This window comes from Furipterus horrens, unplaced genomic scaffold (genome assembly GCF_987537825.1).
Source record: "Furipterus horrens unplaced genomic scaffold, mFurHor1.1.pri manual_scaffold_11, whole genome shotgun sequence".
NCBI classification, from domain to species: Eukaryota; Metazoa; Chordata; class Mammalia; order Chiroptera; family Furipteridae; genus Furipterus; species Furipterus horrens.
The window spans coordinates 69,162,498-69,175,713 of record NW_028327181.1 but is presented as its reverse complement, the minus strand read 5'-3'; the positions used below and the strand labels follow the sequence as shown (position 1 = coordinate 69,175,713).

At 40.3% G+C, this 13,216-nt stretch overlaps 1 protein-coding gene, 1 non-coding gene and 1 pseudogene across 2 annotated transcripts in view; all 3 read right to left on the bottom strand.

Annotated features, from left to right (window-relative positions):
• Window positions 1-13,216, bottom strand: part of TEX14 (testis expressed 14, intercellular bridge forming factor) — a 72,396-nt gene that overhangs the window by 55,408 nt on the left and 3,772 nt on the right. Inside the window, exons 4-5 of the mRNA XM_090257558.1 lie at window positions 11,123-11,216; window positions 916-1,030 (exon numbers count right to left, since the gene is read on the bottom strand). Of these exons, the coding sequence (XP_090113684.1) occupies window positions 916-1,030; window positions 11,123-11,216 (209 nt within the window). The remainder of the gene's footprint in view (window positions 1-915; window positions 1,031-11,122; window positions 11,217-13,216) is intronic.
• LOC149998177 (small nucleolar RNA U3) lies at window positions 1,757-1,970 on the bottom strand. The gene has a single exon (XR_016507298.1). It is a non-coding gene; the product is annotated as a small nucleolar RNA U3 (small nucleolar RNA).
• On the bottom strand, window positions 5,307-5,553 carry LOC149998176 (small nucleolar RNA U3; annotated as a pseudogene).

Below are 13,216 nucleotides of genomic sequence, written 5' to 3'. Positions count from 1 at the left end.
AGGCAAGTACCGTAAAAGCAGTGTATGTTAGTCTAGAGAAATTCTAGATGGAAACAGCAAAATTTTCATTGTCTCTGGGTTACAGAAATCTCATACTGATTGTTTTTCTTTCTTTTTACTTTAGTAAGCCTCCTAGTTTCTTCCCAGTAACCAAGCAAAACAAAACAAAACTTTCCAACATCAATATGGTTTGTTAAGTACATTAAACAGGACCTCCTTATGTAATACCGGAAAGCTACTATATGATTTTTATGATTGTTCACATTCAAGTAATCCTGTGAAAATCAGGTGGAATCATGTAAGCGCTCAAAACGCATTTCTGGTTCTGTCCAACATAAACTGTAAAAATACATGCTGTTCCCGCCCTGTCGAGGAGGTGGCTGTAAAGATCTAGAGAGGTTAGTGCTTGGGCAGGCCCTGGGAAAAACAGAAGTGTTACACAAAGAAAAGGGATGTTCACCCATGAAGTTGACTCATTACACTGTATTGCTGTTCCATATTGTAATTTGGACCAATTATTAATCACAGATTCTTTATAACCACAACTGCAAGACCCAAGCAAAAACCATACTGATAGTGATGCCAAGTATATTAATTGGTAAAGCTTAATTGTGAGGTATATTAAACTACTTAAATGAATCATACAAATTATAACATGGAGTAGAAATATGCAAACCAGGCTGTTAATCACTAGCTAATGAATGAATGAATGACTAATAAGATTTTATTTCATAGGGACTAGTAAAACTGCTTTTATTAGCACTTAAAGGTATGTTTCAACATACATATACAATTGTCTTTTATTGATACATAAGTTCTTTTAATATCTTATCAAATTAGTTTCCAAATGCCCCAAATCATCTTAACAGCAGACACTACTATTTATTTTTTAGATTGGGATGCTATTGTACTTACTGATTTGGATCTGATCCATAATCCACCAGAAGATCAACTATTTTTGTAAGGCCTAATAATGCTGCAATGAAAAGCGCTGTCTGTCCCAGGGAGTTAACTGCATCAACATAAATTCCTGCAAAGCAAATGCCAGGATCAGTGCAAATAACAGGACATTTCCAGAGATAAAACTAGGACAATTCATATCAGGGGAAAATAAAATAAAATTCCTTCATACAGCACTTTCATGTATTACTACTGAAAACCCTTTTTTAAAAAAAGATAATGAAAGCCTTCATTAGGCACACAAACACAAAAGACCACAGATTAACTACAAGGCAACCGCAGCTGCCGTCAACAAAAACGTTATTTACAAAAAGTTGTAGTAAAGCATTTCACCACACCAGTATGCTAAAAAATAAGTTAGTTTTTAATCTTCAGAGAGCATGAGGGTGATAATAATGAGACTGTATATGGGAGAGGGGACAAAAGGTCCCACATTTACACTTCACTAAACCGAAGGAGAGAAAAAACTTAAGAGACCAACCCCCAAATCCTATCAATTAAGACAAGACTACCAATTGAAAAAGAAAAGCAAAGTTGAAAACAACTTGAAAGAACAAGAACCAAGGCAAAATAAAAGGAAAGTAGTTCTTTCTCCTCTTAACAACCCTTCATCAATAAAATACTTACACTGAACCTAAGCGTTTTTAATTAAATATTTCACCTACCAAATATAAACTTATACCGCTAATTTCCTAACTAGAGACCAGACGAACACAATTAGAATTACCACAAATTTACAAACCTAAACCCTCACAGTTTAAAAAAGCCTCTTCTTTTTAACCCAAGTGAAAAAGAAACCACTCAGACTGCGTTCTCTCCCTCTAACTCTTCCAAAGGAAGAGAAGAACGATCATCAATGGCCAGTGGCAGTTGTAGAAACAACACCAAAGGCCGGCTTCACGCTCAGGAGAAAACACTACGTCTCTTCCTCGTGGTTTCGGGTGCTCTACACGATCAGAGAAACTTCTCTAGTAGCGAACTATAGAAATGATCCCTGAAAGTATAGTCTTAACCTGGAGAACGCTGCTGGTCGGAAGTCAGCAAAACCCGCACATATTTTACTGATGGTGAATTTTTCCAACCGTGCTACCTTACCCAAATATATACTGGCGTGTGTTTGCTAAAAAACTTTACACTCACAAAGCCTGACAAAGCGTTTGGAACACACTTGTGTTTCAAGAGACAGTACAAGCTGTTAGTTTAATTAACATATGATTTGCTAAACAGCCAATCACAAGCCACTTATTTCCAACCCCGCTCCGCTTCTCGTGTCAGTTCCGCAGCGTAGTTGATAGTCGTTTACGTAAACGCTGACGACTACAAAGTGCGCCGGCGAGTCAGAACTCGCCTTTAGACGATGCGTGGAGACGCAGACCTTGCACAAGGAAAAGGGTAAAGTGGAAGATGAAAGCGACGACCCAAAGCCAGACTCTATGAGACTTTTGTAAAGCGCGTCGTATTTTTAAATTTTGTCCTGTGATCAGAGTACCAGACATATAAATGTCCTGTTGGATAATTTTTTCCAAATCAAGGGATTTTTAGGTACATAAAATTTGTGAACTGTGTTTAAACCACCAGAACCATACATCTGTTAAAGGGGGGAAAAAAGCATAGGTCCAAAATGGTGTCATCAGGGCTAAAAGCCCATGATACCAAACCTACATTTAATACCTGATCTAGTTGCAGGTTTAAAATATATATATTTTACTTATTTTTAGAGAGAGAAAGGGAGAAACATCGATGTGCAAGACAAACACCGATGCGTTGTCTCTCTCACGCCCCCAAGCGGGGGACCTGGCCTGCAACCCAGGCACGTGCCCTGACGGGGAATCCTCCACACCACCTGTCTGTCTGCAGGATGACGCCCAATAGGCAATCTAAATGATTAAAGAAACCTTCCCTTCCTCTTTCCACTAAGTGCCCAATTAATAAATTGCTTAATAAAGCTTATTACTTGAATTTTTTAAAACAAATCATTCCCCAGCTTAAAGCTTGTAGTTTCCCAGCTCTCAGGCTAAAAGTAAGAACTCTCTAAATAGCTTACAAGGCCCTGCATGTCTCTCTCCCCTACTAGACTTTCTCCCTTACCTGTAGGGTAGGAACTGTCCAATTTATTTATCTCCAGTGCCTAGTAAACTTATCTGCCCAAGCAAGCCTAAGAGTAAGGAAGTGCAGCAACAGTGTGGGAAGACAAATTCTCCATGAATTACTCCTGTTTCTGCATCATGGGAGTGAGGCAGTAACTACCCTTTGTTCTGGTGTTCTGGTCTATCTTTTTGAAGACGTTTGTATACCAAAATTTGGAAGATACAGAATCTCCCTTTAGAGCGAAGTGCAGACATGATTACTGTCTAGTGAAGATAATGTCTCCCCACTTTGAAGCAAAGGGCATACTGTCCATTATAAAAGATTTGGGTTGGGTTCCCTAAGCTCAGGGTACTACTGCAAAGGAAGTAAGTATCATCTAGTTCTTCCCATGACTCTGTGAGAACTGGCATTTGAGAAACAAAACACCAAAATTACTAACGTTCTAATAATATTCTAGCCACTGCTGTTGCTATGAGTAATAAATTGTGATTCAACTCTGAAGCAGGAATCATGTGTCTTCTGCCTGCATCCATAAACCTGTAACACGGTAATCTGTAAAATCACAAACCATTCATAATTCTTGACAGAAAGGAAGCACAGTCAAGGGAAGCAGACTTGTTAATGCCTGAGGTTCATGAATTTAAAAAAAATTTAATCAACCATGGCCTCCAAGAGCTTCTCTAGGGACCAGGAAGCACTTAGGGAGGCACTGAGCAACAATTATTGAGAGGATACAGGTGGTGGCTGGAGAAAAAAATGGGTTTAAAACCACTGTTCCCAAAACTTACATGAACAACAGCTCTTTGGTGATTTCCTAGTAGAAAACATTTATTCATTCTTTCAACCCCATTATTCCTTATTATCATTTATCCTCACACCACTGTAAACTAGCTATGTGAAATGTTACCTACTCTACACCTGCCAATGTAAAAGATGTATCTCTCTCTCCATTTTACTTCTTATCTAATCCTAGAGATTTCCCGTATTTCATGAAACCTTTCTGTCTTCTCCTTTGAGTCTGTTATATAAAATAAACTGCAAAACAACTGCTATTCCTTGGAGCATTTTCTCAATCCTTTGCAAGCTTGCTCATATAAGCATCTTGGCTCATATAAATTCAAACCTTTCTTTGGGTTTAAAACTTCTTTTGTGGGCAGAACAAACCATCTCAAAACAATTAAGAAAATATCAGAAGTGCATTTCAAAAAGAAAGATTGGATGATCATTCTCAGGTATGGCATCTGACTTTTATTAATTTGCACAAAAGAGAAAAAGTGCATTTAAACTACTTTAAATTGCTTTCCTCTGTAACTTTTTTCACATAAATGGATACTTTTTACATTCTTTTTAATTATACTTTTTTCTTTCTGTAACTCAAAAGCTAGCCACTCAGACTATATATCCCATTGCTTAAAATGCAGACCTGTTGAACCCTTTAATAGCAAGGATCAGGAAAGGGACGGGGCAACAACACAAAAACACTACACACAAGGCCCGGCGGGGTTGCTCAGCTGGTTAGAGCATTGTCCTGATACTCCAAGGTCGTGGGGTCCACCCCCAGTCAGGGCACATACAAGAAGCAACCAATAAATACATAAATAAGTAAGTGGAACAACAAACCGATGTTTCTCTCCTCCCCCTGCCCCCTTCTCTTTCTAAAATCAATTTAAAAAAAAACATATATATATATACACACATATATATACAAATTTTTAAAATAAAATTCTGAAGACCATTTTTTAAAATTTCATGTGCTAAAAGATAAAAATTCTATAGTTTATAAAGAACAAAGTCTGATTGAAAGGCACTAGGATCAAAAACACCACACACAAAACCAATATACTAGAGGCAGAAAACTAGGTAACAATAGCTGGAGAGGGGGGAAGACAAAGAGATTAAATGCTAAAGAACTGCATTGACTGAAATTTAAAAATGCACATTAAGATAAAAACAATGTTTTTGGTAGTTACTTAAAAAAACAACAACTAATGAACAAAGTAAGAAAAAAGAGATGAGGCTGACAGCTCCATGGCGGAGGGGGGGTGCTGGAGGTTATTGAGCAAAACAGACAAAGAGTCAAGCAAATCATGATGTGATTGTTAAGATAATAGGATTGAAAGAATGGAGAAATAGATAAGGGGAATAAATGGTAACAAAAGAACTAAGAAGGAAACTAAAAAAATAGAAACAGAACACAAAAGTGAAAATACATAGTCAAGAAACTACTCTTTCTGAAGTTCAAACTTAAATAAACCAAAACCACTCAGACTGTGTTCTCTCCCCCTTACTCTCCCAAAAGAAGAGAAGAACGATCATCAATGGCCAGTAACAGTTGCAGAAGCAACATCAAAGACCAGCTTCACACTCACAAGAAAACACTCCACAAAAAAACAAAACAAAAAATAAAACACTCCACCTCTTCCTCGTGGTTTTGGATGCTCTACACGGTCAGAGAAACTTCTCTAGTAACAAAACTATAGAAATGATCCCTGAAAGAATAGTCTTAATTTTGAGCTTGCAGCCTCTAGTGGATGATGGCAGCTATGCACGTTACAGTCACAGTGACATTGTTTTTGGTCAATTTAATCTTACAAATATATTTTATTTCTTATTCAATAATACTTCCATTTAATAGCAAAGTTAAAACATCATTTTCACTTGTAAATCTTCCAGAAACACTTCAAAGCTGCAATGGAGTTATTAACATATAGCTTCCTAGCAGCCAATCGCACGCTGCACGCGTCTGACTCCAACCCGAAGCGAGATGCTGTTACCCTGCCCACCACGCCAGGCGTCACTTGGGTTCAAATGGGTCACAGCCACCTCACTATAGGTTAGGGAAATGCTGCTCCTACTGCTGGTCAGGGAGGACTTGCCTCCCAAACGCTACAGAAGTCTGCCACCTTGAGGGATCAGGTTTCCTTTGCCTTAAAAGAAAAAGAAACCTGGCTGGTGTGGCTCAGTGGATTGAGTGTCGGCCTCCAAACAAAAGAATCTCAGGTTTGATTCCCAGCCAGGGCACATGCCTGGGTTGAGGGGCAGGTCTCCAGTTAGTGGTGCACGAGAGGCAACACACACTGATGTTTCCCTCCCTTCCGCTCAATCAATCAATCAATCAATCAATAATAAATGAATGAATGAATGAATGAATGGAAGAGGGTAGCTTCATCAGAGGGCCTGGTCAACAGAAAATCCAAAACCAAGCCAGGACTAGAGGGTTGGAACTTTCTGCTCTACAACTGCCCCTCACCTCAAACCCTGCCCCACGTTTGGGAAGGGAGAGGGACTGGAGATAAGAGTTCAAACACCAATGGCCAATAATCCAATGATTTTATCAGTCCTGCCTAGGTAATGAAACCTCCATAAAACCCCCTAAGCAATAAGGTTCAGAGGGCTTCCAGACTGGTGAACAGACTGAGGGGCTCAGTGGATGGTGTCCCCAAATTGGGCATGGAGACTTGTATCCTTTATAATAAACCAGTAATAGTAAGTAAAATGCTTTCTTGAGTTCTGTGAGTCATTCTAGAGAATTACTGAAACTGGATAAGGTTAAGAGCAGATTAGAGATGACAGAGGAAGAGTCATCAGGCTGACAATAGATCAAGAAAAATGATCCAACTGAAGGACACAAAGAAAAAAGAAAATTAACAATTTTGGGAACTGTGGGACAATACTAAAAAGTCTGACATAAATATAACTGGGTTTCCAGAAGGCAAGGAGAGAATGAAACAGAAAGAGTATCTGAAGAAATAATAGCAAAAAGGTTCCCAAATTTGTAAAAGATATTAATTTCCACATTTAAGGTCAGCAAACCCCAGGCAGGATAAATATAATCACCCCTAGGTACACCATAGTCAAACCACTTAATTTCTAAAAGTATACATAATTCTTCGCCCTGGCTGGTTTGGCTCAGTGGATTGAGCGTCGGCCTGCGAGCTAAGTGTCGCTGGTTCGATCTTCCAGTCAGGGCACATCAGAGAAGGAAAACTCTGATTCCAAAAAACCTCCGCTGCCTTGCGGCATACCTCTTCAGGGGAAAGGCTAAGGGAGTAAACCCCGACAGAAAATCCGGAGCCGGAGTCCCTAAGGCGGTTTGACGTTGTAGTCAACACCGGCAACTCCTGCGGAGCACCTGAAGCCAAGCTGTATTGACTCCGTCTTTCCCTTGGATCCTTCAGCTGCGAAGAGAGGGGGGGTCTGCTGCATGGGCAACAGCGGACCCTCCATATCACCCTGCCCAGGCTCTATAGCTTCAGCTTCACTGGAGAGGACACTCCAGCGTCATCGCAAGATGTCGATTCAACACGGGAGGAGACAGATACCGTATCACTCCCGAGTTGGACTGCACAGCCATTCTCGGCAGTGCAGATAGACTCTTAAGAAGCTACACCATCGTCTCTCGAGGCTCTGTAGCTTCAGCTTCACTGGAGAGGACACTCCAGCGTCATCGCAAGATGTCATCGATTCAACACGGGAGGAGACAGATACCGTGTCACTCCCGAGTCGGACTGCACAACCATTCTCGGCGGTGCAGATAGACTTTTAAGAAGCTACACCATCGTCTCTCGAGACGGACGGCTGCCGACGACATAATTCTTCAAAGCAAAAATTATAAAATTATATTATGGGGTTCATAACTCACACAACTATACTTATGGAATCTTTATGATAAAGGATGGGGGGAGGGGAAAAATGAGCCTATAGGGTTGAAGTAAATATTATGTGAAGTGGTACAATATTAAGTAGACTGTGAAATATTAAAGATATATACTGTTATCACTAGAGCAACCACTAAAAAATTGTGCAAAGTAGTATAGCTAAAAAGCTAATAGCTAAATTAAAATGGAATTCTAAAAATATTTAAGTCAAAAGAGCAGAAAAGAAGGAAGAGAAACAAAAACAGAGAGGAAAACAGAAAACAAATACTCTAATAAAATGTTCTAAATCCAACCATGTCAACAATGTTAATGGACTAAACACTCCAATTAAAAGGGAGGGTTGTATCACAACGGATTTTAAAACATACATCTCAACTATATTCTCTCAGCAAGACATTTTAACTATAAAAATACAGATATTTCATGCAACAGTAACCACAGGGAGGCTGAAGTGGCTATACTAATATTTGACAAAGTAGACTACAAGACAGTATTACCAGAGATTAAGAGGGACATCTCATAAATGGTAATAGGGCCAACCATCAGGGAGATGTTACAGTCCTAAGAATGCACCTAATACCTAAGTCCCCCCAACAGTCCATGAGGCCTGGTGCAGCCACAGCCTGCTCTGCTGGCTTCACCCCACAACCACTCTCTTCTACCCCTTTCCTTTCTCCAACTCAGGTCATCCTCTCCACACTCAGGGCCTTGGCATCCCTTCAATCCTCCCTTACCTCTGACTTCTACCTTTTACCTCCAACTTTTACCCCGACTCCTTTTCTTTCTTAACGGCCTGGCATAAATATCACTTCCTCTGAGAAGTTCCCCTTGAGTGGCCCCACCCCCAGACAAGGAAGCTGAGATGCACCAGGTGTGCTCCCCTCCCCTCCTGCCCTTCTCAGAACATCGATTACTAACGCACGTCTGCTGCTTCTGCTGTATTATACTCCTAGAAGGCAGAGCCATACATCTTTTCTACTACCCAAGGTTCAGGTAATATAATGTGTAATTAAAAAATAAATGAAGTCTGGGTTAAGGTTCTGAAACTCATCTTTTAGGTTTTAGAACTCAATCTGTAGTAACTGATCTTCTGGATGGGCTGAACTGAGAATATAATCAGGAAACAATCTTTCCCCTCCTACTGCCCTCAAGTATACTCTGTCAGTTGGCTCTCCCTCCCCCTTTCCTGAGACACATCTCAGGCAGATTCCATAGTCCTTCAGTCACTTTGAGATATTAAAGCAGAATTTCATTTCAGGTCATAAACTGTCTAGTCCTGTTCTTCATCAGTGCCGCCAACAGAGGTGGCGGCCATTTCCCACTGGCATTCTCCCTGACCCCTAAATTCCAGGTAACATGCCAGATGCTCTTCATGCCACCTTGGTGGCAGCTGGGGTGGGCTGACATGCTTCTACTGTTCAGCAGGCTGGGACACAGGTTCCCACCTCTCTGCTTGCAAGTGCCACAATTCTCTCCGTGAGGTTCACCTGAAGGGTCTCTTACTTGACTTGAGGCTGTGAAGGATAGGAAAAGCCACAGCATTCTATTCTTGTGAATGCTTTGTAAAGAATCTCTTCCATTGATACCCTCACCGCTACCCCAATACCTTCTCTTAGATAAGCCTGAGGTAGGTGATGGAGTTGAAGGTCCAAGGACCATTCTGGCCATCTAAAAAACCCTGCTTTAAACTGAGGGGAAACATGTCACCCCTTGTTCTCTGCTCTGAGGCTTTAGATGCAATCCTCAGACACACATGAAGTCCTGCTTCATATTCAGTTACACCTGTCAAGCCCACCCCCTACTCTAGCTCAGTGTCAAGAATTTGAAGATGCAGAATGTTCAGGAATGTTTAGAAGATAAGAAATGTCTTAAAATGCTGCTTCTCACACCAGAGGGTATGTATAGACAGACACTAGAAGTTATATGCCTATCTTGAATATCAATTTTTACTCAGCCGTAAAAAATAATGAAATCTTAGCCCTGGCTGGTGTGGCTCAGTGGATTGAGTGCTGGCCTGCAAACTGAAAGGCTGCAGGTTCAATTCCCTGTCAAGGCACATGCCTGGGTTGCAGGCCAGGTCCCCGGTTGGGGGCATGTGGGAGACAACCAACTGATGTTTCTCTCCTTCTCTCCCTCCCTGCTCCTCTCTCTGAAAATAAATAAATATAATCTAAAAAAAGAAAGAATTAAATCTTGCCATGTGATAACACAAACAGACTTTGAGGGGGATATAATGCTAAGTGAAATACATCAGAAAGAGAAAGACAAATATTATATGATTTCACTCGTATGTGGAATCTAAAACAAACAAAACAAAAACAAACTCACAGATGCAAAGAAAAGATTGGTGGTTACTAGAGAGGAACGGGGCTAGGGGTGGGCAAAAAGGGTGAAGGGAGTTCAATTGTGATGGACAGCATGATGTGGATACTAACTAGACTTTTGGCGGTAATCACTTCGTAGTGTCTACAGATGTAGAATTATAATGTTGTATACCTACAAGTTATACAATAAACACACACACGCATACACACAAATATGTTATGGGATAAAATGCAAAATTCTGAGAAGGGAAAATAGAAGATATTTTAAACAAATTATCGAGCTTACTGTTAGCTACTTCATCTATAGACTGTAGGGGTGATACATAAATAAGTTTGAGAACTTTCTGAGGAAACTTTTATGGGTAATGGATCCTACAAAAATTGGGGTGTCCTTCTGGAAGTCCTCAGGAATGCTGTCGAGGCAAATGGAGAAACACTGTAAAGAACTGGGGTCACCCTGGCTGTTCCACAAACCATTGGAAAGGAGCTTCATAAGCCCCCCCTTCAATATGAAGAACAGAGAATGAAGGCGGCCAACTCAGCAGGACAGGTTACTGAGAAAAGCAGGCCTAGAGATCCAAATAAAAGGCCAAATGCCAGAGAGGTTTTGTTTGCCTGTAGCTTTTCTGTGTTTGTTCTTTTGAAGATTATCTGAGCTGTGTGTGCTATTTCTGTCTGTCCTACAGGCTGAGCTGCCTGTAGCCTCCAGGAAAAAAAAACAAAACAAAAAACAAAAACGACCCTGGAAACAAAAGCACCAAGTGTTTGGAAGGAGCAAGGAAGGGGAGAGCCATGAAAGGTGGCCTCAGAAGACCCAGTGGATGGAGTACATGCAAGGGAATCAGGCAGAATCAAAGGCCAGAGGCTAGGGCCTGAGGAGAACCCTTGGGAAACAAACAGCAGGAAGACCTTATGGTTCCCCAACACAAAACAAAATGAAACAGCCTCCAAACAGTGATTTAAGACCTCTACTGAGCAATATGACTGCACTGGTAGAGAATACCCCATCTCGTTAACTTAACTTGTGATTTCCCCAAGAGCTCATGGTTTTAGCATATACCTCTTTGTCTGTCATCTCAACACAGTGCCTACCTTTCTTAAGAATCTTCTTTACTTTCACATAGTTTCCTTGTCTGATATATTCATGAAGCTGAGCTTCCAAAGAGTCATCACTTAAGGAACCAAGCTGAACAGGACAGGGGAATGGAAGATGAACAGCCCGAGACATCCTGTTTCAAAAGAAAGCAACGTGCTTAGTTTATTCTTTCACATTTTTTCACTTCATTTATTTAAGTTAGAAAAATTTTTACACACATTTCTTTCACGTCTGTCCATTTTCATGTATCATGAACAGAATTAGGGGAACAATTACTGAAATTCTATAAGATTAACATTTATTCTCAATGTTACTATTTAAACTGAAGAACTGAATATATTTATGTATTTATTACTAATCCCCAGGATTAAAATAATGACTACTAGGAAGTAAAATCAGAAATGGACATCTCTGCTGTATCATTAGGATAAGTAGGAGAGAATTAACTCTGAAAGGTTAGTATGTAAATGCAGTCATTATGTAAGAATGCAGAGAGTATAATATGGTGGGCTGGGTTCACAGTTTAGACTCTGAAGCTCTGTTACCCCTGTAACCTTGGAAAAATTATTTAACCTTGACAGACCTCAATTTCTTCCTCTGTAAATGGGAACAATAATAATCAGAGGGTTGCTGAGAGATTTAAATGAGCTAATGTGTGTAAAGAGCTTAAAGTTGTACCTGGCACGAAGTGAGCTCTGTGTTGTTAGCTGTTACTGTACATGGTATGAACCATGCTGAGAAATTTTAACGTTCTACCTGTGGCATCCACCCCTGACCATAACACAATCAATCACATGTTTGTGCAACACCTACCATGTGTCTCAAATGTGATAGGTGCTATCTACGTAAGGCCCCTAAAAGTGGGTCGCTGCCATCACAATGCTTGGTCTAGCTGGGCAGACATGAGGCACTAAGTTGGTGCTCCATAGACACTGGATAAAAGGAGGAAGCCACATCAGCATGAATCATCAAGCATGCATATCAAGGGCATAATAAGTACAACATGGACAGACACGGAGTGTGACATGAGGTGAAATCAAAGGAAAAGTCATGAAGGCTGACACATTCGGTAGACCTTTACTAGCCAGGAGGCTTTTAGGTTACTAAGGAGTAACACCTCCTTAATTTGTCTGCTGACAAGATGTGGAAAGTGTTAATAACTTGACTGTTTTAAATTTATTTCCTTTGGTATTTGTAAATAGTCACGTAAGTGACTAAAGACAGCATCCTAGTAATCCAATAATACCACAACATTTTTAAGCAAACAAAAGTAACTGACAAAACTGTTTATATATGAACTGAAGTTTTTACAGCAAGCTGTCATGTCTTACCCCCACTTCTGCCTCCCTTCTATTTCCAGGTCTAAGACAGTGGCATATTTCTATTATGATCTGGATGTCTAATGGGGGCTGAATTGTACACACACCCCCATTCATATATCGAAGCCCTGACCTCACAATGTGACTGTACTTGGAGATAAGGTCTTTAAAGAAGTAATTAAGTTAAGATGAAGATGTTAGAATGCAGTCATAATCCAATATGACTGGTGTCCTTTTAAGAGGAAGAGACTTCAGCTTCAGGAGTGACTGCAAAGGAACCACCATGTGAAAAATGCAGTAAGAGAGAGGCCATCTGCATGCCAAAGATAGAGGCCCCAGAAGAATCCAGCCCTGCTGGCACCTTTATCTTGAACTGTAAGAAAATGAATTTCTGTAGTTTAAACCACCCATTATGTACTATTTTGTTATGGGAGCCATAGCAAAATAATACACTAAAAATAGCAAGTTATGTCATATGTGTTGATGAAAGGGGAATCAGTCTATAGTAACTGTCTCCACTTCATTCATCCATTCATGGGATTGTGCCTGCACTGAGGGACTGTTAATGTGGGGTTCTTCCCCACACACCTGACATTAGGCTGCTGACAAGGTCCCCAATGTCTTCTTACTACTGGACATATTCAATGTGCATTTTCAGCCCCTCATACTGAAATGTTCACCTGTATGTGACAATGCTGCTCAATCTTTTTATGATTACATATTTTATTGTGATAAAATATACATAATATACTTCACCATTTTTGGCCCTGG